Source organism: Urocitellus parryii, chromosome 4 (assembly GCF_045843805.1).
Source record: "Urocitellus parryii isolate mUroPar1 chromosome 4, mUroPar1.hap1, whole genome shotgun sequence".
Classification (NCBI taxonomy): Eukaryota; Metazoa; Chordata; class Mammalia; order Rodentia; family Sciuridae; genus Urocitellus; species Urocitellus parryii.
Window position 1 is genome coordinate 159,437,620 of NC_135534.1, and position 24,495 is coordinate 159,462,114.

At 30.9% G+C, this 24,495-nt stretch overlaps 1 protein-coding gene across 2 annotated transcripts in view; it reads left to right on the top strand.

The window, feature by feature from the left end:
- Positions 1-24,495, top strand: part of Cntln (centlein) — a 291,783-nt gene that overhangs the window by 149,488 nt on the left and 117,800 nt on the right. For both annotated transcript variants that reach the window (XM_026397573.2, XM_026397574.2), the window contains exons 9-12: positions 5,548-5,724; positions 7,673-7,798; positions 15,169-15,290; positions 16,650-16,769. In XM_026397573.2, coding sequence (XP_026253358.2) covers positions 5,548-5,724; positions 7,673-7,798; positions 15,169-15,290; positions 16,650-16,769 — 545 coding nt within the window. The remainder of the gene's footprint in view (positions 1-5,547; positions 5,725-7,672; positions 7,799-15,168; positions 15,291-16,649; positions 16,770-24,495) is intronic.

Below are 24,495 nucleotides of genomic sequence, written 5' to 3' on the forward strand. Positions count from 1 at the left end.
TTTTTCAGAGCACAGTTGATCAATTTGTCAATTTCTCTGATATATATGTGTGTATGTTAGATATTTTATAAGCATAAAAACACATTATACACACACTCACATACATACACATTTGAACTGTACTTGATTTTTAGTGAAATATTCTATAAGGGAAAACTTTATTTTGTTAATAAATCACATTCTTTAAAAATGTTTTTGTTTTGTATTGATATGTTTTGAATTTATAAATTTCTTAAGTGAAATAATGTCTATATGTAGGAACTAAATACTCCATTAAATGCTAGTATGTGGAAGGAGTTATTACTTAAATATAGGATTAAATAAGCATTTAATTAAAATTGGCTAATAAGGTAAAACAATTTAACATACTATTTTTAATCATTATATCTATGAATCACTTTTATATTTATCAAGCAATATTCAGTCATCTTCCACTGTAATATTATATGATGTTCTTTAGATTTAGTGCAATAAGATGATGTTTAAGTTATGTCATGTTTTAAGTAGCAATTGGCATAACACTTAATGGTTTCTTACCTACTTCTATATCTTTTATAGGATTTTTTAATTAGTGAGTAAATGCTCAGATGCTCAGCACCAAAAAAAAAAGCAACAACAAAAAGTTGTGTATCATAATGATTATTCCCTATCAGATGCCTTAGACACATACTCCACTGATCATTTCTTATCAGATTAACAATGATCTAGCACCATACCTTATTTTTTTAAAAAAATAAGGTACATATGAGTTTTTAATATTAGATAAAATTTATAACATAATAATTACTAGCAAGAAAAGTTATTTTTTCAAAAATTCTATGATTTTACATGTAATTAAATGAACTTGTGTAGAAGGGGGCATTGGTTAATTTGGTATTGCTAGAGATATAAAAGCCTTCAAAAAGAGTACATAAAAAGAGAATATGAAGATCTATATGGATATCTTAAAAAGAGTATATGAAGCTATACATGGATCTTATAGGGATATACATATATCCTCATATTTATGTTATTTACACTTAATAATTATGTATAGCTGGGCACTGTGGTGCACATCTTTAATCCCAGCAGCTGGGGAGGCAGAGTTATGAGTCAAAGTCAAGTCAAAGCCAGCCTCAATAGCTTAAATAGGCCCTAAGCAGCTTAACAAGACCCTGTCTCAAAATAAACAAAAAAAATTTAAAAAATATAAAAAATTATTGGGAATGTGGTTCAGTGGTTATGTGCCCCTGGCTTTAATACTTGCATTAAATAAATAAAATATTTTAAAAAATATTATGTATTTATGTCCATATGTAATAATATGAATTAAGTTTTAAAAAGTTGTTTTTTGTTTTAACCCATTAAGGTTGGTACATTTCATAGTAGAGTAAGATGATAAATAGTACCTCAGCCAGGTGATCAAGTTCAACCTCGACTGTCCTCCTTTATGTTAATAGTATATGTCTGCATTGGCTTGGTTATTATCTTTCTCCACTGGACTCTTAAGTTGGAAGCTTGGTCTCCAGTGTGGGGTCTTTAGGAAGTGGTAAGGCCTTTTAAGAGGTGGAGCCTAGTGGAATATAATTAAGTCATTGAGGCACTGACCTTGGAAGGAATTGGTGTAGTTCTTGTGGGTCCCCTTCAGTTAGTACTTGAGAGAGTGAGTTGTTTAAAAAAAAAAAAAAAAACTCTGACCCCTTTCATGGTCTTGCTTCCTGTCTTACCATATGATCTTTTCTTTTCACATATTTTTTTACCATTGATGCCATCTGCCATGATTTCCTGTAGCCAAGGAGGCCCCTTCCAAAACTAGTATCATATGGTTTGGACATTCAACTTCCAAAACTGTGTGCCAAATAAAGCTCTTTTCTTTACAAAGTACCCACCTTTAGGTATTTTATTATAGCAACGGAAAATGAACTAATAAAGTACCTGTGATACCATGTGATGAAAATGATAGTTCATCTCTATTTACCTTCCTCCTTAAAACTCACATCTGCAGTGTAATCACGAGAAAAACATCAAACATATTCTAAAAATACTCGCAAGCTGATCAAAAATAAGGAAATTGTGAGAAACTGGTACATCCAAGAGGAGATCAAGGAGACATGACAACTAATAGTAATTAGTTCTAGTTGAGATGCCAAAACAGAAAAAGAACATTGGTAAAAACTAAGAAAATCTGAGTGGACTATGGACTTAAATTAATAGTAATGTATTATACAGATCAATTAGTTGTAATCAATGTACCATATATACTAATTTAGGATGGTAATAGAAGGGGGAACTGGGTGGGTAGAAGTGAGAAGTATAAGGGAACTCTATGTAGTATCTGCTAACTTTTTCTATACAGATAAAATTGTTGTAAAAATAGTCATTAATTTAAAAAAGCAGGTTAAAGGACAAAATTAAGTGACTATATCTTTTAATGTCACAAACATCTCTAAGAATTCTGAGGAATGATATTATGAAGAAAATTTAGTTTCTTATTTGTAGAGAAACTAAATTAATTAATAAAAATTGTAGAAAAACAAATATTTATTCTTTGAAACACATTTAGTAATATGCTTACTGTAAAAAAAAAGTTAAAGAAATTTAGAGATATATATATAACGTAAAATTCACATACAATCCTTCCATTTATTGAAATAATCCTATAATTTCTTTTTTTTTAAACTTTTTTTTTTGAAAGAGAGAATGAGAGAGGAGAGAGAGAGAGAGAATTTTTAATATTTATTTTTTAGTTCTCGGCGGACACAACATCTTTGTTTGTATGTGGTGCTGAGGATGGAACCCGGGCCGCACGCATGCCAGGCGAGCGCGCTACCGCTTGAGCCACATCCCCAGCCCATAATCTTATAATTTCAAGGTCTTCTTTCCTGTGCAGGTTTGATGCAGTCTATATCTATACAGTATAATATAGCCTTTTCTACCTTAACTTTTCTCAATTTATCATAGATATTTTGCCCTCTCTGCTCTTAGCATAATCAGAATGCTAAGTCTAAGACAAAGGTCTATTTTCATTAGCTTTGATATGTTGTATCAACTTAGAAAAATTGTATCAGGTTATAGTTTAGAAAAATTGTATCAGGTTATAGTTTAGAAAAATTGTATCAGATTATACTTCCATCACCATGTTCACAAAGTACAGATGTCAGAAACTGGGTCTAACCAATAGTTAAAGATCTGGGGATTTCCCTTATGAACCATAAATCCTTGGTTCCTTTTGAAAAATCAGTAGATCAAGCAATAGTGGGCCACATTCTTCTATGAAAACAGTAGACTGGAGTTAAGTAAGAACAGCTAAGGAAGTGACTATTGTCACTTCCTTTTACTTATACTTCTAAAAAATGGTTTAGGGCTGGGGTTGTGGCTCAATGGTTGAGTACTCACCTCGCACATGCAAGGCCCTAGGTTTGATCCTCAGCACCACATAGATAAATAAAATAAAGATACTGTGTTCAACTACAACTAAAAAATAAATGTTTTTAAAAAATAGTTTATTTTAAAAATTTACTTCTTATGACTATATTTCTAGGAAAAGTGATAAAAGAGTGAAAAGAAATGGAAGCAATACAAGTTACTTTGTGGAAATGAAGAATACATTATGATTTAACATGTATAAATATCTTATTTATGAATTAAAATGCTATAATTTTAAAACAATTACAGCCATATTATTTATTTTTATTCTCTTTCTGATTCTTATGCAAATTTTGAGGTATCATTACTTTCATAGTACTTTATGTTGTATTGAGAATTTTGAAAGAATGCTGCCTAAATAATCTTTATTGTTAGAAATATTAATAATATTAATAGAAATATTATTATAAATAAGTGTTGATTTCAGTGGTAATATGAATTATTGGAACATTTATTCTATTCATGAATATTTTATTTTTTATTATTGTAGCTTCTTGATAAAATATTAATTATTTTATATTCTTAACTGTAATCTTATAATCCATTGGTGATTTAGATAATTTATTTTATAAAGAAAACTAGATTGCTTATTGGATATACCAATAAACTAAAATTATATTTCTTCTGTATTAATCTAAATTTTTTTCTTTGACCTTGAACAAATTATACAGAATTTATTTAGCAAATGATGTTGGTATATCTTCAATTATTTTATTAATGGCAAACTAGACAAGAGCAGGAAGCCTTTGAAATTGTTTAAATTAGTTACCAATCAAAGGAAATATGTGTAGATGTCAAAATTTTGATTATAGAATAGTGGGAAAAACAAAATAGCAAAATTTGGGGAGTATTTTAAAATAATAAGGAAAAATACTGCAAAATCATTTGCTCTTACAAAAATCAAAATGCTTTAAGTATTTTAATGTGCCAAACAAGGTAATGGAGTAATATGACAGTACAATAAAAACAACACTTTGAAGAAAATGTTTAATAGTATCATAGGCAGAAAAATAAATCAGGTTATGTAAATATGAGGAAAATAAAATGATATAAATCTAAGGTAGTCCCCTCATCTCAAAACTTCTAGGTTATAATTAAGAAAATGCTGCCTATCCCACCAAAAAAACAAAATGTAGGCAAACTTGGAAAGGAGACAATGTTTACTCTTCTTGATACAAACATATATATAATATTCTCCCTTAGGAATATCATTTAGGAAGTTGGGACTCTGTATTACATGCAAATATTTTCAGGGCTACTTGATCCATATTGATAATATTCAAAAGGTTTGACATTCTTTGGGTAAATCAGCAAAACCTTTGTTTTCAGTATGATTCAGTATTTTTATTTTTTGTAAAGTAAGTGTTTAATTGAAATAGCATATGTATCGTTTTTATGGTATCATACATATTCAGTGGCAAAGGGAGCAGTATTCTAGTATAATCCTAATCATTATAAATAGATTTCCTAAGTTTGATTTTTTTGTGATTTCTTTTGTTAAAAGTGGGGGTTTATCATTATGACTTTATCTGACATAAATAAATTTCAAAAGAGAATGGTTAATAGTGGATTGACTTCTAAAATATCATGAGGTCTTAAGAAATCATTGTTAAATTATGATCCATTAAAAGGTAATTGGATTTACAGTGTTACTGGTTTCCTTTTTCCAGCTTTGTATTCTGTGATATTATATGACTTTTGACCAGATGGTAGATTGAGTAATTTGTGAGGAAATACATGCTTGATCATAAGTTTAAGATAATTAAATTACAGATGAGTGATATGTACCATGCATTTATGAGTTAAATTTTTTTCTTCTTCACATGTATGTGATAATGTTGTTCATAAAAATATTTGTGTAGACTCTTAGTTATTTTACTGAAAAATAGCTTTCCACTTGAATAATAATGCTTAACTAATTGTAGTTCCCTTTTTAAAAAATGGTTTGATCTTAGAACCCAAACCCAGGCCCCTGTACATGCTAAGCATGTATTCTACTACTGAACTATGACCCCAGCCTCTTGTAGTTTATAGTTTATTGTTATAATAAAAAATTTCTGAATATTTAGGCTTTATATAATATATATTTGCATATGTTTGTAAATACAATAATATATAAACCAACAAATTTTTTTTAAATAGTTATCTCTACAGCCATCATTATCGAGCTTGGAAACATTAATGGTCTCACAGAAGTCTGAAATTGAGTATTTACAGGAGAAACTGAAAATAGCAAATGAAAAGCTGTCTGAGAACAGGTCTACCAACAAGAGTTTCTCAGAGAAGAGCATCATGACCAATACTGAAGGAAAACTTAAGGTAGAGGCATTTTGGTGTTTTATGAATTTATCAAGATGAGACTGGCTTGGCAAGAGATGATGTTCAGCAACTTAGAACATATACTTCTCTGATTATGTTTCTGGAAATTTTAAATAAATATTACATGTTAAATACTTGATAAAATGCCTCCTAGGAAAAGGGAGTTTTCCCTTTTCAAAGATGGGATACTATAATCCTAAATTAATTAATTCAGTACTAAGATGTTATTAGTAGTGTGTCTATTTTTCCATTAATATTCTTATATTAAAAATTTTTTTCTTTAAACTTTTTAAAAAATTTATTTATTTATTTATTTATGTATCTTTAGTTTTAGGTGGACATATTATTTTGTTTTCATGTGGTGCTGAGGATTGAACCCAGTGCCTCATGCATGCTAGGCGAATGCTCTACCACTGAGCCACAATCCCAGCCCATATTAAAAATTTTTGATAAGCATCCCTTATCTATCTGATATAATCATCTGATTAAAAGTTTATTTTAATATTCATTTACTCATTTTTTAAATTTTAATTAAAAGAAAAATGCATTCAGTATTCTTTTATCCTGATATGATATTTATAGTATAATACATATAGAATATAAAATAATAAATGGATTTTAATATTAACGTGTGCATTTATTTATTTGTATTTAAAGGATGGTAGTAGGAAAAATTAGCATATTTACATTATTGTAAAAATTTTCTTAATGTTTCAGCTTTTACTCTTTTTTTTTTTACTATTTTTATGTATTTGTATTATACTGCAAAGGATTATACAGAATGTTACCAATATAAAAATTCCATAATATCATATCATAATTCTAATACTTCTAGGTAAGTTGAAATAATTTTCTCTAAACATAAGGAGTTTAAGATATATTTTTGTTAATACTTTATTTAATCAACAGTAGAGGAAAAATATTTTTTATAAGTAAAAGACTGTTTTAAAGATAAATTATTTTTGATTCTATTTTTTCTTGTGAATAGAACAAACTATCATAATAAAGAAAACATTTAAAATTAGACCCATGTTTCTTTAATTACTTAGTACTCTTACTCCCTGTAAAATTGTTAATAATTTTCAGAGGAAAGAGTTTTATTCATTTACTAAAACATAACTGTATTATGTATTCTTACCATTTTGAAATAGTTTGCAGGCTTTATCTGAATGAAAGTAAATACAGCTAAAATTGAAATATATCATTATAGGGCCTAATTTGACTTCTTGCTGAATTGCTGAAGTTTAAAAAGTACTGCTTTGATTTTTTACTGTTTTTGATAAAATTTGAGAAGAGGAGAGGTGTATTTTAAGAAAAATTTCTTTCTTTTTTGTGAGGATGAATACTATGTTGCCCAGCTTAATAGTTGCTTTCACATATTCCTTCTCCAGATTGGTATATGAAGCTGTACATAATACAAACACACATTCTTGTCTCTAGTTAGCCACATTGTAGTTAATGACCATATGGTCATTATGGTATAAGATCTACTGTCTGTTGTATTTATATTCCTCAAGCATATTGTTCCTTCAACTTCACTGTGTGTTAAACTATTTCAAAGGGAAAAAAATCCTTTCCCTCTTGTTTCTGGTTGTCCTATCAAGTGTAACCTTGGACCCTTATAGAGCAATTAGACCAGCCTCTATCCCCTCCTTTGTAATGAGGTTTCTTGCATTTCTGAGTCTATAACCCTTTAGTCTTCCCTAATGGGACATCATTATTCTGAAAGAAACAATGTAAATGTAAATGAATATTCTCATTAACGAGTCACAGAGAAACCTTTAGCGGTAGCACTGTGGTAATTCCGCTTGTTATTTCTCTGTATTCCATGCAGGATTTTTTTTATAATTCATTATTAGTATTCAAAATTACTTGTTCTTTAATTTTGCATGTCTTTCATAATCCGGTGTTTCAACTAGTTCAACCATGTCCTTGTTTTATTCTCGAGGAACCACCTGTGAAACGTTCAAGGTCTTTGTCCCCAAAGAGCTCTTTCATAGACTCAGAGGAGCTGAGGAAGCTGAGAAGAGCTGAAAGAAAGATTGAAAACTTAGAGAAGGCCCTACAACTAAAGGTGAAAATTAAATCATATCTTTAATAATAAACATGCTAAGATAAAACTATACTAAAGTAAACAAATATTGCACAAATAATGGCTTGTCATATTTCTTTCCTGAATTTAATTACCTGTACAAAAGCATGCAATCAGCTAATCTGGTTTTTAATTTTTCTGAGGATCATAAAATAATACAAAAACATTTGCTATTTAAAAACTAAATATTCATTCACTACTTTGAAATTATTTGGAATATTTTCATTTAAACTTTGGACTAAATTTCTTATTGTTTCCTCAAAGACAAAAACAAAGAACTATAACAAATGGAAAAGAGTTTCTTGTTCTTTATATATGATAAATGTCTGAAAATAAAAATGAGTTAAAAATCATATTAACAGGCTGGGCCCAGCAGTATATGCCTATAATCCTAGCTACTCTGGAGGCTAACTCAGGAGGACTGAGAGTTTGAGGTTAATCTGGGCGATTTAGAAAGATCCCATCTCAAAAACAAAACCAAACCTTTCAAATTAGCTCAGATAACATACAGTTAAGTTATCCTTTGGATGAAAATTACATAGTCAAAGTGGCAAAAAAATCCCTTTTTTTTTTTTCATTTCAAATGAATTTGTCTCAGAACTTGTGACTTTTGAGTATTCTGATTGGTTTGTCTTTGAGAACTTTTACTTCCTTTTCCAGACTTAATGAATTCTCTTAAACAGAGGAGATCATTCATGCATATTGAACCAATTTTTATGTGACTACATTAAGTGTTTATTTTATTTATTTATTTATTTTTGTTTATTTTTGTAGTGCTAGGAATTGAACCCAGGGCCTCACACATGCTAGGCAGGTGCTGTATTACTACACCCTAACTCCTCAAAGGCTTTTATTTTTTCTCTGACTTCAAAATAGCAAACTTCATTTTTTATTTATAATCATCTAAAGCCTTTCCATATTTGAGTTTCAGTCATATAATTGATTCTCAATAGTTTTACACCATTCTGTGTCAGGTCCAATGCTTTATGTGTGATTACATAATCAATCACACCTCCCTTCCCCACCCAGTGTTAGGGCCTAAACCCAGGGCCTGTGCATATATACACCAAAGGGATATATATGTGTGTATATTTATGTGTGTGAGTGTATAAAAATATATATGTGTGTGTGTCATACACATGATTTACTATAAGGAATTGACTCACAATTATGGAGGCCAAGAAATCTAAGATATGTAGCTGTGAAGCTGGAGATCCAGGAGAGCCTATCATGTAGCTCCAGACTGAGGCTATAGAAAAAGGAGAACTGATAGTATAAGTTCAAGTCAAGTCCATGTTTCAGTATGAGTCCAAAGGCAAGAGAAGACCAATGTCCCAGCTCAAAGATACTTGAGTAAACAGAATCAAATCTTTTTATACTCAGTTTTTAATTCTATTTGGTCTTTCAACTAAATGCCCTGAATATTAGGGAGGGCATCTGCTTTACTCAGTATATTAGTCTATTTTTTGTTGCTAATGGTAAATTATGAAAAAACCAGGTTTGATTTGTCTCACAGTTCTGAAGGTGAAGCTTAAGGAATCACATCAGATGATACCTTCTTGATGGTAGAGTTCTCAAGTAGTACAAGGCATTACATGGCAGGAGACAGGATGTGCATATGTATGGTTCTCTTCTGCTCTTTCTCCCTCTTCTTATACGGCCACTGACTGGGATTCAATCACGGAGGTTTCATCCTAATGATCTTGTCTAATCTTAAGCACCTTCCAAACTTCCTAACTGTAAGCACCATAGTCAGATTGTTTCCACCTTCTTAATATCACACAATGGGCACACTCAAACCATAGCATTCAGTATATTCATTAAAATATTATTCTCATTCAGAAAGATGGAGAAATTCTGTTTTAATCAAGTATCTGGCAAATTGACATATTAGCCACATATCCATTCAACAGTAGAGGATCTTCAACCATTTGTTCTCAAAGATCTATAAATCCCTTATTTTGGCAGTAAGTGTGTAGCAATTCAGTGGCATTTTAGATCTAGTCTCTTATCATCTGTCTCTTGAATTCCTTGTTTAAAAACAGAATATCAAATAATTATATGATTTATTTCCTCCTTTTTTTTTCTGACCACACCCTTCTGGGAGGAAGCCCCAATTTTATTTTTAAAGTACTTTTTTTCATAAAACTTTTTTATAGTTTACCTATATTCATATTTTTTAAAATATTTATTTTATAGTTGTAGTTGGACACAATAACTTTATTTTACTTATTTATTTTTATGTGGTGCTGAGGATCAAACCCAGGACCTCGCCTGTGCTAGGCAAGTGCTCTACTGCTGAGCCATGTCCCAGCACCCCTATATTCATAATTTAAGTCAATTAATAATTATGAGTTTCAAATTTATGTCACTGCAAATTTGCAAAATTAGGCAAAATTAGAGCAAATATTTTTTTCTGTATATTCTCATTTAGTGAATTTTTTTATTTTAAAGGAGAGAAATATATTATAATCACGGTCACTTAGGAAAAGAAGTAGATAAACAAAATCTGTATAGTAAAGTAATTCCAAAGAGTGTGACTGCGTTCAAAGTAACTTTTTAATCAATAGATTAATGTTGGTCTAGTAATGGTAATTGTATTTAATAAAGATAGAACATGTCACTTTATAATCTCATTTATTATTCTGTCATAATAATATTTCTATTACTCTGTTGCATGTAAATATAAAGTAAAATAGTAATTATTTGGTAGTGGGGGTACAGTTCAGTTGTAGAACACATGTTTAGCATAGGACAGGCCTCGGATTCCCTGGCAGCAAACACAGAAAATAATAATGTGACTGTACTTTTTCTTAGTGTTCTGTAAACAAGTACCACAAACTGGGCAGCTTAGAGCAACTGAAATTTATTGTTGCAAGTTTCTGTAGGCTAGAAAAGTCTAAAATCAGGTGTCAGAAGAACTGCTTTCTTCTGAGGTCTGTGAGGGAGAATCAGTTTCGTTCTTAGCTTTTGGTAAATTTAGATTTTCCTTGGTTTATAGATTACATTTTCCCTATGTCTTCATATTATCTTCCCTCTCTGCATATCTATCTCCTTGTGTCTAAAATTCCCTTTACTTTAAGAATATCAGTCATATTGGAATAGGGCCCACCTAATGATGTGTTTAACTTGGTTATCTCTGTAAAGACCTTGTGTCCAAATAAGACAAGTTCTGAAGTATTGGGAGTTAGAAATCCAATGTAATTTTTTTTGTAGGAGGGGAGGCAGGTGAACACAGTTCAACCTATAATGAGTAACTGTTGGATTTTAAAATACATTTATTGAACTTGATTTTTATTTGTGGTTCATTACCCACTTATACATGTGGAAGTTTTGTTGTGGCCTTTGTTATTCTATGAAATATTGCTCTGTAGAGACTCATGAGAATATGGTAGATAAAAAATGGTCCATGCTCAAATGATTATTGTAAACAATGGATTAAAAGGTTTATTTTTTGTGAATCTTTAACATATCAGTTCACATTGTGAATGTATAAATAGGTATTCCCAGATTTACTTGGTTATGTTACTATTAATATTTTCCAAAAGGTGGCTGCTTTTCCATGGAAGATACCATGAGACATACTGAAGTAAAGACAAAAGTCATATTCCAAGGCATTGTAGATAGCTCTAGGATTCCAAGTTGTTTACCTAGGCAAATTAAAAGATGGGAGAGACAAATAGGTTTCAATAGCAGCCCATGGAACCTGTATATATGGATTTTTAGTACATTGACATGACGTACTGTGTCATGTCAGCAGTAAATTATGCATATAAATATTCTAATGCTGGTTATTAATTTTCTACAAATATTAACCCATTAAGTTGTTCTACTTACTCTTGTGAGTAGCTATTCATATTTTCAAGGTGGGTGACTCTTGTTGTAATAAATAAGCAGATATAGTATGGAAGAAATTAAAGTTATTTTTAATAAAACTTCCATTTATAATCTTGACTTCATAAATGTAATATTCTAGCAACTTATAAAATATAGTTTGGAAATCTGAATTAGAGACTATGAAATCCTTACTATTCTTCGGACTATTAATGCCATGAAAATCCCTGTTTTACTGATTTTCTTACATCTGGCAACATGATTTTTATTAGCAGTTTTCAATGCCATTTACCAGCATTAATTTGTTGAATAAATTTTATATGTATTTTTTCAATGTTTTGATATATATACACTTTATACATTCTGCTGAAATTAAACATTCACACTGGAATCCTTGATATTATATTAAAATTTAAAATTTTTTTTTCCTACTCCTCTAAAGCCTTGTTTTTATTCCCTGAAAATCAAGTTACTATTTCATGAATAGAGTTTATGCTCTTAATTCACCTTATTCTTATGAAGTAACTTTTGAGCAAACCAGATTAGGTTAAGAATTGTTTTTGTTCTTATGAACTTATTTAACAGAATTTGAAAATACTTTTAAGGATAGCCAAGCAATTCAGTTTTCCTATTTTATATTTTCTAATGTTCAGTCTTCAGACTTGTTTGTACACAAAAGCCTATATTTTAATTACGAGTTTCTTGGAAAATACTCAACAAATGATTTATAGAATGATTTTATGAGTGGCTCTAATTCAGCAGCTGCCTATGGAATATCTTTGTGTGTATCCTTTTAGGAAAATGCATTGATTAGTGCTATAAAATGTATTTATCAGTCTTTAAACTTGATTTTGTTATAAGGTCTTTGGTGGTAATATTTCCCAAATAAACTACTATTTTTTTATTTTGGCTATATGTCAAATGAGATTTGAAGAATCATAATCCAAACTACAGTTAGCCTGACTTTGTGAGAAGGTTATGAAATAGTATTTTGGTTATTCCTTCAAACTATTTTTTCTGAGATAACCAACTTTTGATAGATGGGTTCAGCTAACATCTGTTCTTGCAGTATTATAATAGGAAAATATTTTTGTGAATTCTATCATATTTACATTCTGAAAAATTTTAGTATTTCTGAAATAGGACAAAGTAAAATCTGTGACTGAAGTTCCATCTTAAAAGAATTATTATTTTAAATTACATCTGTTAAAATGTTTTATGAATAATCTACTTTCATTTTTAATGGTTTAGATTTTAATTTTATAAAAATTATATAAACACTCTGGTTTTAGTTATAATAAATTAAAAAGCAAGTAAAATTAAAGCACAAAACATATGTATAAAACTGTTTTCCTAAAATCACTACATAATAAAAAGAGCCACTAATTCTAATATTATTTGGTAATATTGAACAGTTTACCTTTGGGAAGCAGATGTAGTAGCATTCAGTAATTTGATTCTTTGTTATGTCTAGTACAGAACCTAACACAACATAAATGATATATGGATTCAGGAGATGAATTAGGGAAAACTATTGGTAGAAATTCAGTGATTAATAGTAGCTGGGGTAGTACTAAAAAGTGCTGAAATAGTGACAATACTAATTAGAAATTTAGTTCATTTCATTAATTCAACAGAGGATTAATCATGAATAGTAATTGAGAATATTTGGATGTCTCATTATATTAATTTTCACTTTTTGATCAAACTTAAAGGTTCCATTTTCTTAGAATTTTTAATGATGTTTAACACAGAACTAAATGATCCCTAAAACACTGGGCTTTATATGCAATACTTTTAAAGAAATTCATTGTAAGATGAAAGTTTATAGCCAATAATTTTTATTCCATAAATAATAATTTTAGCAGCTATTTTAAAAGTCTTTGATGTAATCATTTTAGTTTAATTATGACTTTATTCAAAAATTGTTTTGACATGACTCTTTTCTAATATGACCTGTAAACCTAATTATTTTATTAATATTTCTAATACATTGTGTTAAAATTCCTAATGAAACTTTTAGTTCTCAAGGAATCCCACTAAACATAATTACCTTATGTCACCTATGACAAGATATTAACATTATTGTTAGTTTTCTATATAACTAAATTTCACTTACTTAGGATTTATTCACCTACTTGAGATTAGAAGTTTTTAGTTTGATGAGTAAAGTGACATTTAGACTGTTTATTGAACAGTATTAGAAATTCAAGTTCAAGTTCCTAATAACTACTTAATAGAAGAATTTTGCTAGGAGCATATTCAAGGTAGAACAACAAAATACCATACTGCTGAGACAACTAGAATTACAGTAAAATGAGGTAGACTGTATTATAAAGTAGTATTTCCCTATTCGTGGGAGGTAAATGGTCAAGGAAATAGTGAATTTTAAAGGAATAGTACAGTACTTTTTATACCTGGGAAAAGGAAATGATAAGAGGCTAACTTTAGTTTTGTGCCTCTCTAGGACAGGCACAAGTGCCAAGGCCTCAGCCTACTTAAGCCTTTTTTTTTTCTTTCCTCTATTTTATAGGAAATGAAATTTAATTAGTTTGAATAGTGTTCTTAAGATTATATAGCTAACAAGAAAAACAACAAGAATGGAATTCTGATCTTCCTGGTTACCATAGGCTTCCCATCTCAAGTACCTGTTTCTCCCAGCAAATAAGCATCAAAGTTCACTCATATAGAAATACAAATAGGTTTTCTAAATTATTGAAATTCTCACAGGGAAGAAACTTTATTAAGTTTACTTCAAAAAACACAAATAATAAGTAATGTGAATATATCTTTTGAGGACAAGGAATGTGGCCTTGACGAGTTTGTCACATCTGATGAAAATTTATCTCATGTACAATATAGTTAGAATTAGTTGACTAATTGTTTAAGCTAGATTTTGAGATAACAAAATAGTGTTTGAACTGTCTATTATACGACCTCAAGAGCACTAAGCCTATTTCTCCACTTTCAGTTCTTCATGGTAGAACCTGAAAAGATTAAATTATGCTACTTTTTGTATAAGTCTAGCCTTATTTTCTTCCTTTTGTGTAATCCTTGTGCTTTATTCTATATTAATTTATGGCTCTGTGGCCTGAAGAATTGGTCTTACTACTATGATTAATGTCCCTACATTTTAACAAAATATTCTTACTTTATGTAGGGTCAAATCCTTTTGTTGGTGAAAAATAAAAAAAAAATAAAAATGTGTTAAATGACCTTCTGATATGTGTATATTAATTAACAAGGAAAAAAATGAAACTAATTTCATAGCAGAATTTGGAAATTACATTAGCAATTTAAAAAACTGTAGTTGAGTAGGTTATATTTATCAAGCAAACCAAATCTTCAACTTGAGGAATTCTTTCCTTTCTTCACTTAAATAACTATTACAAATGCATTCATATTTACATATTATTATAGACTTTCAAATTTCATATTTAAATTGGTAACTTTTTCTTTGAAAAATTACACCAGTGTTTTCATCAAACTTTTATACTTGCTTTTTTTGTGTTCTGTAGAGCCAAGAAAATGATGAGCTAAGAGATGCCCATGAAAAACGCAAGGAAAGGCTACAGATGTTACAGACCAACTACAGAGCAGTAAAAGAGCAATTAAAACAGTGGGAAGAAGGCAGTGGCATGTGAGTTACATAGCTCATAAAGACATTTCCCTAAATATTAAATGGAATGGAGTAGCATTATATAGGTGTTTTAATGGCTTTTGTTTTGTTTTAAAGAAATTATTTGGTAGTCAAATTTTTATTGTGAGTTTTTAAATAGAGAACATAATGAATGAAAGTAGAGAAATGTACTAGCTATAACTTAGATTTTCCTCATTTGCCAATGACATTAGTAGCAGGTGATTATGAATTATTGTATTTTTACAATTAATAGACTAACTAAATAAAAGCATACATTTAATACAAAAATAGTTAATATTCATATGCTTGAAATCCTGCTTTTGAATGAATAAAATACTTTAAAATGTGTATAACCACCAAAGGGTTTAAGTTTTAATGGAAAGACAAGAGAAATATGAAATTCACACATACAGTTAACTATCTTAAAACTACTTGAAGCTAGTATGCAATTTGAAGATCTTTACTATCCATCAGTTTGTTCTCCAGCTTATCTGAATGAATTGGTGGTCTCAGTTCAATTGCTCTGAACAGGTGTTCAGATCTTGGTTAGTCGTAAGTGGCTCCCCTGTTAACAGTATTAACAGAGGGCAAAGGACTGAATGAGTACAGAAAATCTACTACCCTCTCATCTTCTGAGATGGATCCTTTAGGGCAATGTTGATGATACACATTGGTCTGCTCTGCAGAGAAATACTGTTTCTAAATTGGCCAGTACAGCACTTTTTAAAAATAAAAATGAAGGGTTTGTTTTGTACAGAAAATGAAAATGTAAAGGACATTTGGCATCACTTGTAGATAATTGTCACATCTAATTTTTTCCTTTGACGAATGGAGAGTGTTTCGTATTGTGTGTCAATGAGCAGCAATAAAGTGATTTGTCCTAAGTTTTAGCATCTCCTCAGTGTAAGAGTGAAATCTCTTTTCTGACATGTTCATCACTAAAATCTTGTTCTAAGATAGGGCATGTATACCACATTCAGATTGGGTGGCAACAAACTCTAGATGATCACTTATAGTTTTGTTTTTTTTTTTTTTGAGACTGCTATAGTTCTATAGTGTATTTTTCTTTACTAATGGACTAGAATCAGAGGAATAAACCTAAGAATATCATGTGTCTGATTAAAATTTTGCTTTTCACTGTAGAGGTTTAACTTTAGGAAATTAGAATACAGGATTTTAATTTCTACACACTTCAGTTCTAGGAAATTTATCACATTTATCTATTAGTGAGTGTGAATTACAAATTCAAAATTTGGTCTTAGATACATAATAATTTTAAGAAATATGTAATTTACTTTATTTAGTTTTTATTGCACTTTGAATATGTTAAGGAAAAAAGCAACTTTATTTTAAAAATAGGATTGAAATCAGAAAAATAAAGAGAGCAGATCCCCAACAACTTCGACAAGAAGATTCTGATGCCGTGTGGAATGAACTGGCATATTTCAAAAGAGAGAACCAGGAACTAATGATTCAAAAGTGAGTTTTTGGTTTTGCTTTGATTTTTACAATATAGAGGTAGATAAACATTTGGGAGGCATTATTTGTGACTTAAAGATACTAGACAAATACCTAATAAATTTTAAATGAAATAATCTGGATTGTGCCGATAGAAATAACAACAACAAAAGATTAGCTTTGCATACACACACACACGCACATACACACCCGCACACACACACATATGTGTTATGAAATAACAAGTTGCACATTTGCTAGCTCTAACAGAAACTGTATAATATGATCTAGGGATTGTGTTAATTAATGTGGCTCTCATCTGTTGGAGGTGTCGCTCTTCATTAGCCTGTATTTTAGACACTGCCGTGCTTCATTTTTGGAATGAGGTGGAGAGGGGATAACCTAGCCAGCCATCCTTGTTTGATCTCCTAGATACATACGCAATGCAGAATGCCTGAGCTCTCTTGGTTCCCTGCCCTGTCCTGCTAATCCCAGCTGAGCTCATTATGGTGTAGCCTTGCTGCTACTCTTGGAGCCAGAGCTGTCCAAGCTAATTACTGGTAGCAGCAGAACTGCCTGTTAAGGGTCTGGTGTGGATCTGCTAACATGGTCCTTGGTAGTGACCTGCAAAAGACACGAGGGAATTGCTTTCTTTCTTGCTCTGCACTGCCTGTCCTTTGGGCTTAATGCTGATCCCTTCACATAGGTCTTTTAGCTGCCCTAAGTATAAAACTTGATGAAGGATACTCATATTTTAGAAAACATACAGTTTGCTTGCTTGATCTTATAATTCACAGACTATTATATTCAGCCTGGCAAAGAAAGATTTTTTTGTGTGTGCAGGTTTTTTTTTTTTTTTTTTAGACAAAGAAGAGTTAGACAATATGATTAGCTTCTTTTGCTATTTAACTATTTTATCATTTAGAGTTAATTTTTAACACTCAGACTATATGGTCTTTTTGAAAGCCTGAATGTCTTTTTGATTGCGAGAATTTAGCAGCATATGCCACAGGCATATTATAATTGTCACTGACTTTTCTTAGCTATAAATCAGAAACTTGTTTTATGCGCTATATTATAACTTGTAACTTTTTGTGATTACAACCTTTTCTATGTAATAGTATAATCTTTGAGGAAAAGAGCATATCACATTTAAATCCATACTCCCATTTACCTCAACATACAATATCTTCTATTAGCTCTCAGTATTTGATGCTGATAATGAAGTCTCTTGTCTTGAAAATGATCTTATGAACTGTATATATTTATTCCCATTTTCTGATATTTTTAATAGTTTAACTGAAATATAACTCAGAAGTCATACAGTTCACCCATACAAATGATATATTTCAGTGGCTTTTGCTATATTCAAAGAGTTGTTCACCATCTATCATTATAATTAATTTTAGAATATTTTCATCATGTCTTCAAAAAAATAATGTTAAGACCTCACACAAGCTATCCGATGTGCCCCTAACACTTCCATCCACTTTTCCCAGACCTAGGTAACTATTTATTAACCTATGTTCTGGGTCTGTGGATTTTCTTATTCTGTATATTTCATATCAATACAATCATAAAATACATGATTCTTTTGTTACTATTTTCTTTCACTTAGCATAATATTTCCAACGTTCATTCATATTGTGGCACATGTCAATACATTCTCTGGTAATCTTTAATGACCATCTATCTGTCTCCAAAAATTTGAGTGTTAATTTTGACTAAAGTGAATTAAGTGAGAGACCTCATCTAAGTAGTTTTGAGATCTATTCAAGAAAATTCAGTCAGATATTATAAGTATACATTTTGGGGTTTATTTTATTCATTAGTTAAATAGAATAGAAAGAAAAAGTAATAAGGCCTTTTAAGGAAAATTAGTGAGCTCTTAAATCCTACTCTGTTCACTTGGGTAGTGTTTTTACATTGGAAATAGCTCTTTGAATGTAATGCAAAGAGTCATTATTACACCGTGAAAGTTTTCCTTTTATCTCTTTAAATTCGTCAATGTGATAGTTATTTGTAAGAGTTATTTTTCAGACCAGTCTCAGTAAATAGTAATGACGTTTTTCATAAAGCATTGAATGAACCTTAAGTTGTCTAGTAGAAGTTTCTTGGGGAAAGTTTATTTTGTGAAACTTTATTCAGTTAACTAAATGTGTTTGAGTTCTGCTCTCATGCACTCTATTTGGTGAATGAAATGAGAAAACATTAGACAAATGTTCTACTTGCAGTACTTCATGAACCACATGTTCAGTATGAAACATTCTTAATGAAATGTGATGTCAAAATAAAATTCATATAAAAAAGTATGTTCAAACAATATTTGCAAACCCTCAGTCTTTTATTCATTGATGTTTGTATACTGATGAGGGCAGGAATGTTTTGTTTCCCTTTTTTTTACCCTCAAATTTATATTCAGTACAATTGGCTTTTTTACTGTGCAGTTTTATCAACTATAACACATTTAACACTTGAGTAACTAATACCACAATCAAGATGCCAAATATATTTCAGAAACTTTTTTCTTGTTCTGCCCCTTTGTAGTCCAGTCATTCTACCATCCCTACACTTGACAACCACTGATTTGTTCTCCCTTCCTGTAGCTTTGCCTTTTTCAGAGTCCTATGCATAGAATCATATAAACCAACTTTTAGAGGACTGGCCTCTTTTGCTAAGTACAGTGCCTTCGAGATTCATTCAGTTTAGTATATCCAGTTTGTTCCTTTTTATTGATAAATGGTATTCCATTATAAAGGTTTATTACAGTTTGTTTTTCCATTGAACAACATTTGGGTCATTTCCAGGGTTTTTTGTATGCTTATTTTGCATTAATGAATATAGCTGCTCTCATAGGTTTTGTGTGAGCATGACTTTCTGATTCTTTAAGGTAAATATTCAGGAGTTTCATTGCTAGATCATATGATCAGTATATGTATCAGAACCTGTCAAATCCTTGTCAACTCTTGATGTTGTCACTAATTTTTAAAAATAAATAGGTATGTAGTAGTAGCCCATTGTGATTTTAATTTGCATTTCCCTAATGATTAATGGTATTGATTGTTTTTTATGTGCTTATTTGCTGTCTCTGTTCTTTGATTCTTTTCAAATCAATTGCCCAATAAAAATGGTTAGTTATTAAAACAATTATAGTTGTTTTTTATTGTTAAAGTTGAAGTTGTGATTTTCCTGGTTCTTGGTTTGATGAGTGATTTTAAAAACTGTCTCCTGCACTTTGGAATATTATGTTAAGAATCTTGATCTTATTTAAATCTTTTATTTTAACATGCTACTGATGGCATCATGACTCATGACATCATAAGGGTCACCTTATTAGTATTAGTAAGGGGTGGGAATCTAACCTCCTAATTTGACTTTTGCTGATAGTGCATTGAAGGGAGACTGAAGAGGTTTCTACTTGTTGTAGGTAGAGGTCTAGGATTCTTATTCTGTTTTCATTAACTTGGAGTGCAGGACTTCTAATTGTTTTCCCCCAGTGTTTATGGCTGGATTAGGGTAGATCAACAAGATTTCTTTCTGGCTTATCTGATTTTTTACTGGTCCTTTGCTAAAGAGAGCAAGCTTTCCTTGAGGATTTGTTTGTTTGTTGTCCATTAGCATTTCTGGATTGTGGGCTTCTTTTATTTATTTATTTATCCATCCATCTATTTATTTATTCATTTATTTATTTTTAATTGTGCTTAGGCCCAATACCTTTATTTATTTATTTTTATATGGTGCTGAGGATCAAACCCAGGGCCCCACACATGCTAGGCAAGCGCTCTACTGCTGAGCCACAACCCCAGCCCGATTGTGGATTTCTTTAGTTCCTAATTTGGGGTGAAAAAATGAAGTAAACCCAGGAAACTCATTACTGTGAGTTATTCTTCTAGTGTTGTTCTCTACTCCTGAGATTCCTTCTCTATTGTTCTTGCCTGTCCCTTTTAGAGTCATATTTTTTAACATATTATTTTTAGGGTTTATATATATAATTAGTAGGAATAGATGTATTTATTCTTTCTTGTTAGGAACCAGAAGTTTCAACTTGTTTTTCTGTAATCTCAGAAGTCTTATTTTTGTGTCACATATTACCCTTTAATTTAACATTCAGCCTTGAGTTTTTAAGGGATGATATGAACTTGATTTCTGCTGTCCTAAGTAGAATCCACAATAGAAGATATACTGCTACTACTACTTTTAAATCACATTTTAACTGTGCTTCCAAATATATCTAAAAGTTGAGTTAGCTGTGAAATTTTCAAGAATCTAATTAAACAATATACTTTACAAAACATGATTATAAAGAATGAAGCTGCTGTTGGGCTGGGGATGTGGCTCAAGCGGTAGCGCGCTCGCCTGGCATGCGTGTGGCCTGGGTTCGATCCTCAGCACCACATACAAACAAAGATGTTGTGTCTGCCGAAAACTAAAAAATAAATATTAAAAAAAATTCTCTCTCTCTCTCTCTCTGTCTCTCTCTCTTAAAAAAAAGAATGAAGCTGCTGCTGACATTGTAGTTTTTTTCAAGTATTGAGTATGTTGAGAAGTATTAGTTACTATTATACAGTATGGGACTCTAAGGACTTGTAAACTTTTCATGGAATATAGTTCCTGCTGTACTTCATTTAGATTTATGAAATACATCTATGTATTATTTCAACTATATTTTAATAAAAGATGAAGAAATTAACAATCCATGAACTAATAAGTTGCCTGGCTTCCTTAGTATATTCATATAGTTTTTCATTCATTCAATAATAGAACACTATAATTTAGAGCCAGACACTAAAGTAGGGGCTGGATATACCGAGGTTTACTGAAGTGTAATGGTTTCAAAATCTACCTGCCACAACCTAGTGAGATGAAACCACCCTTTGTATACTAGATTGTAAGAACCAAGAAAAGCTTTCAGAAATGCCAGTGAACATACTCTGCTTTCTTTCTCAGTTGAGGATGTTGTCATACCAATGCTAAATTAGACTTAGGAACCTACAGAGTCAAATATGTGTTAACATTTTTGCATTGTAATAAAAATATTTGTGGCTAGGCATGAAGCCACATACCTGTAGTCCCAGCTACTTGGGAGGCTGAGAGAGGACTGCTTGAGCCTAGGAGTTTAAGGTTAGTTAGCATGGACAACATAGAGAAAGTTTGTTTGAAAAAAAAAGAAGTGTGTATTCTTTCAGAATAGTGATATAAAACTATAAAAGTGGCAGCAAGAAATTACGTTTTTCCAGTCCAGCAAATCATACACCGCACATTGTAAACCACAGTTACATGTCCCTGCTCTAGTGATCCTAGGTATGATGACATTCATCATGTGTCCTTTGGATTCTTGACCAAATGAAATAGCAATTTACAATGATTTGGTAATTTTTGTCTCCTTAACTAATCGATTGCCTGTATAAAATTCCTCAGCTGGACACTCTGCTGGGCACAGTGTCACAGAGAGAAATAATATGTCACCCTGTTTTATCAGGATACAACTTAGCAAAGAAGACAAGCAAAGTGTCATAAGAACAATTAGAGAATAGTAGTGACACAAAGCAGGGAAAGCTCTCTTCTATTTGTGAGTAGGAAAAAACTGAAGCAAAGTTTCAAGATAAATGATGTCACTTTGAACTGACTGCTTACAAGCTCAGAGCTAAATGACTATGTAAGAACCTTGATAAGATCCTATATACTATGGCAATTTGTTCCATTAGTATATAGTGGAATATAAATATTGCATAATTACAATTACTTAGGGTAGTTACTCTTAAAAAGTAGATGTGAAAAGACTAATATCTGAGATACTAGCTAAAGTTATACTTTAAATCTGTATCATGAGAGCCTGAATTAGGGCAGTCACAAAAATTAAGAAGCGATGCCTATTTATGTATGATAATAAAATATACAAATGAAAATTAAGATATATATAAGATTTTCTTTGCCTCTATTGATTCTTACATATTTACTGGAAGGTATAAAATTTATATTTTCTCTTTAACTGCTCTAGTCTTAGAGAAATTCATTGGTTAATTAGTAGATCTTTTATCTTTGTATCCTCAATTTAATTGCCCTTTCTCAGAAGTTATACTTATTTTCCTTCAGCCTTCAGTTACCTATTTATGTATACCATAAAATTCTATACATAATTTAAATTACTTATAAAATGTTTGTCCAAGTGTTTCTATCATTATGACATTTATCCATATTCTGATTGTGGTAGCAACAAAAAATAAAATAACTAAACCCTAATTAATTGTTTTTTTCATTATCCTGTCATGTTCTAATATAATGATTTATTTAATAACTAAAAGTGTATACCTCTAATATTTCTAAATCATATTATAGGAAAAGACAGACAATTCAGTATATGCATGGGGAATAAAAAATTGAGAACTGTGAATTTTTTAATGCCTTAGCAGATCAGACTGCTAAAACTAAATGCCATAGACTGAGTCATTTAAATATTAGACATTTTTTTCTCACAGTTCTGAAAGCTGAGTGGTCCAAGATCAAGGTGCAGATGGATTAGATTCCTTCAGAATGGCCTGCCCCTTGATTTGTAGATGACTACCTTTTCTCTGTTATCATAATCAGAGAGTTTGCTCTCTTTCTTTCTCAAAAAGCCACTCATAATAGCACGAAGACTCCACATAATCCAATTTACCTTTTAAAGTCCCCATCTCCAAACACCATAACATTAGAGATTTGTGCTTCAATATATGATTTTTTATGTAATTTAAATTGGTTCATAGCAATCAACAAACAGAATCTTATTTGCTAAGAATAATTAAATCTAGAGCAGAGAAATCTAGGCAAACCAGTCAATAACCAGGAGTTAACCAAAAGATACTTCACATCTTCAAATTCTCATTGCTGTTAACAAGGCTGATCTTATTCTCTTTAAAACATTTTTTTCCATTAAAACTCTGACACCATTATCTTCTGATTTTGTTCTGTGAATTTCTGGCCATTTCTTCACATCCTCCTATGTCATCTCTTCCCCCAGAAATCAGCTACTTTTTGATAAAGTATTTTTGGATTGTGGTAGACAATCTCTGTTTTCTTTAAGACAGATTCATCTATTCTGATGATTTAAGTTAGCATTCAAATCTACAATTCTAGCATAAAACCCTGTTTTTGAATTAGCTCGATATATCCAAATGTCTACAAAACGTTTCCCCTTTGATGTCTTACCCAGATAACAACATGTCTGCAACAAATTCATGATCTTTTCCTACACATTTACTCCTTATCTAGCACTCTACATCTCCATAACTTTTGCTCAAACAAGATATCTAGGGTACTAAAATTGTTTTATCATTCTTTCCAACCTCCTCATTAAAACCCATATATGTCTTAACATTCCACACCACCAGTTGTTCTAGAATATATCTATTTCTTTTCATCTTATTCTTAATACCTTATTCAAACCCCCATTATTTCTTCCCTCATCTCCTAGAGTAAAATTTGAATACCTACAACTGCCCTATCCCCTCAAATCCAACTCTGCAAAGTGATCTTTTAAAATACAATTCTGAGGGACTAGGCATGTAGCACGTGCTTAACATACCCAAGACCTTGGGTTCCGTTAATAGCACATACACTCAAGCAACAAACAATTCTAAGCATGGTTCTCCTCATTTTAAAACCTGTTGTGTCTTTTAGTCTTAAAGTCTAAATTCTTTATACAACATACTTGAAGTGAAACATTCTTTTTTTAATTAACTATCCATGCTTTCACTTTTGTTTTATGTCT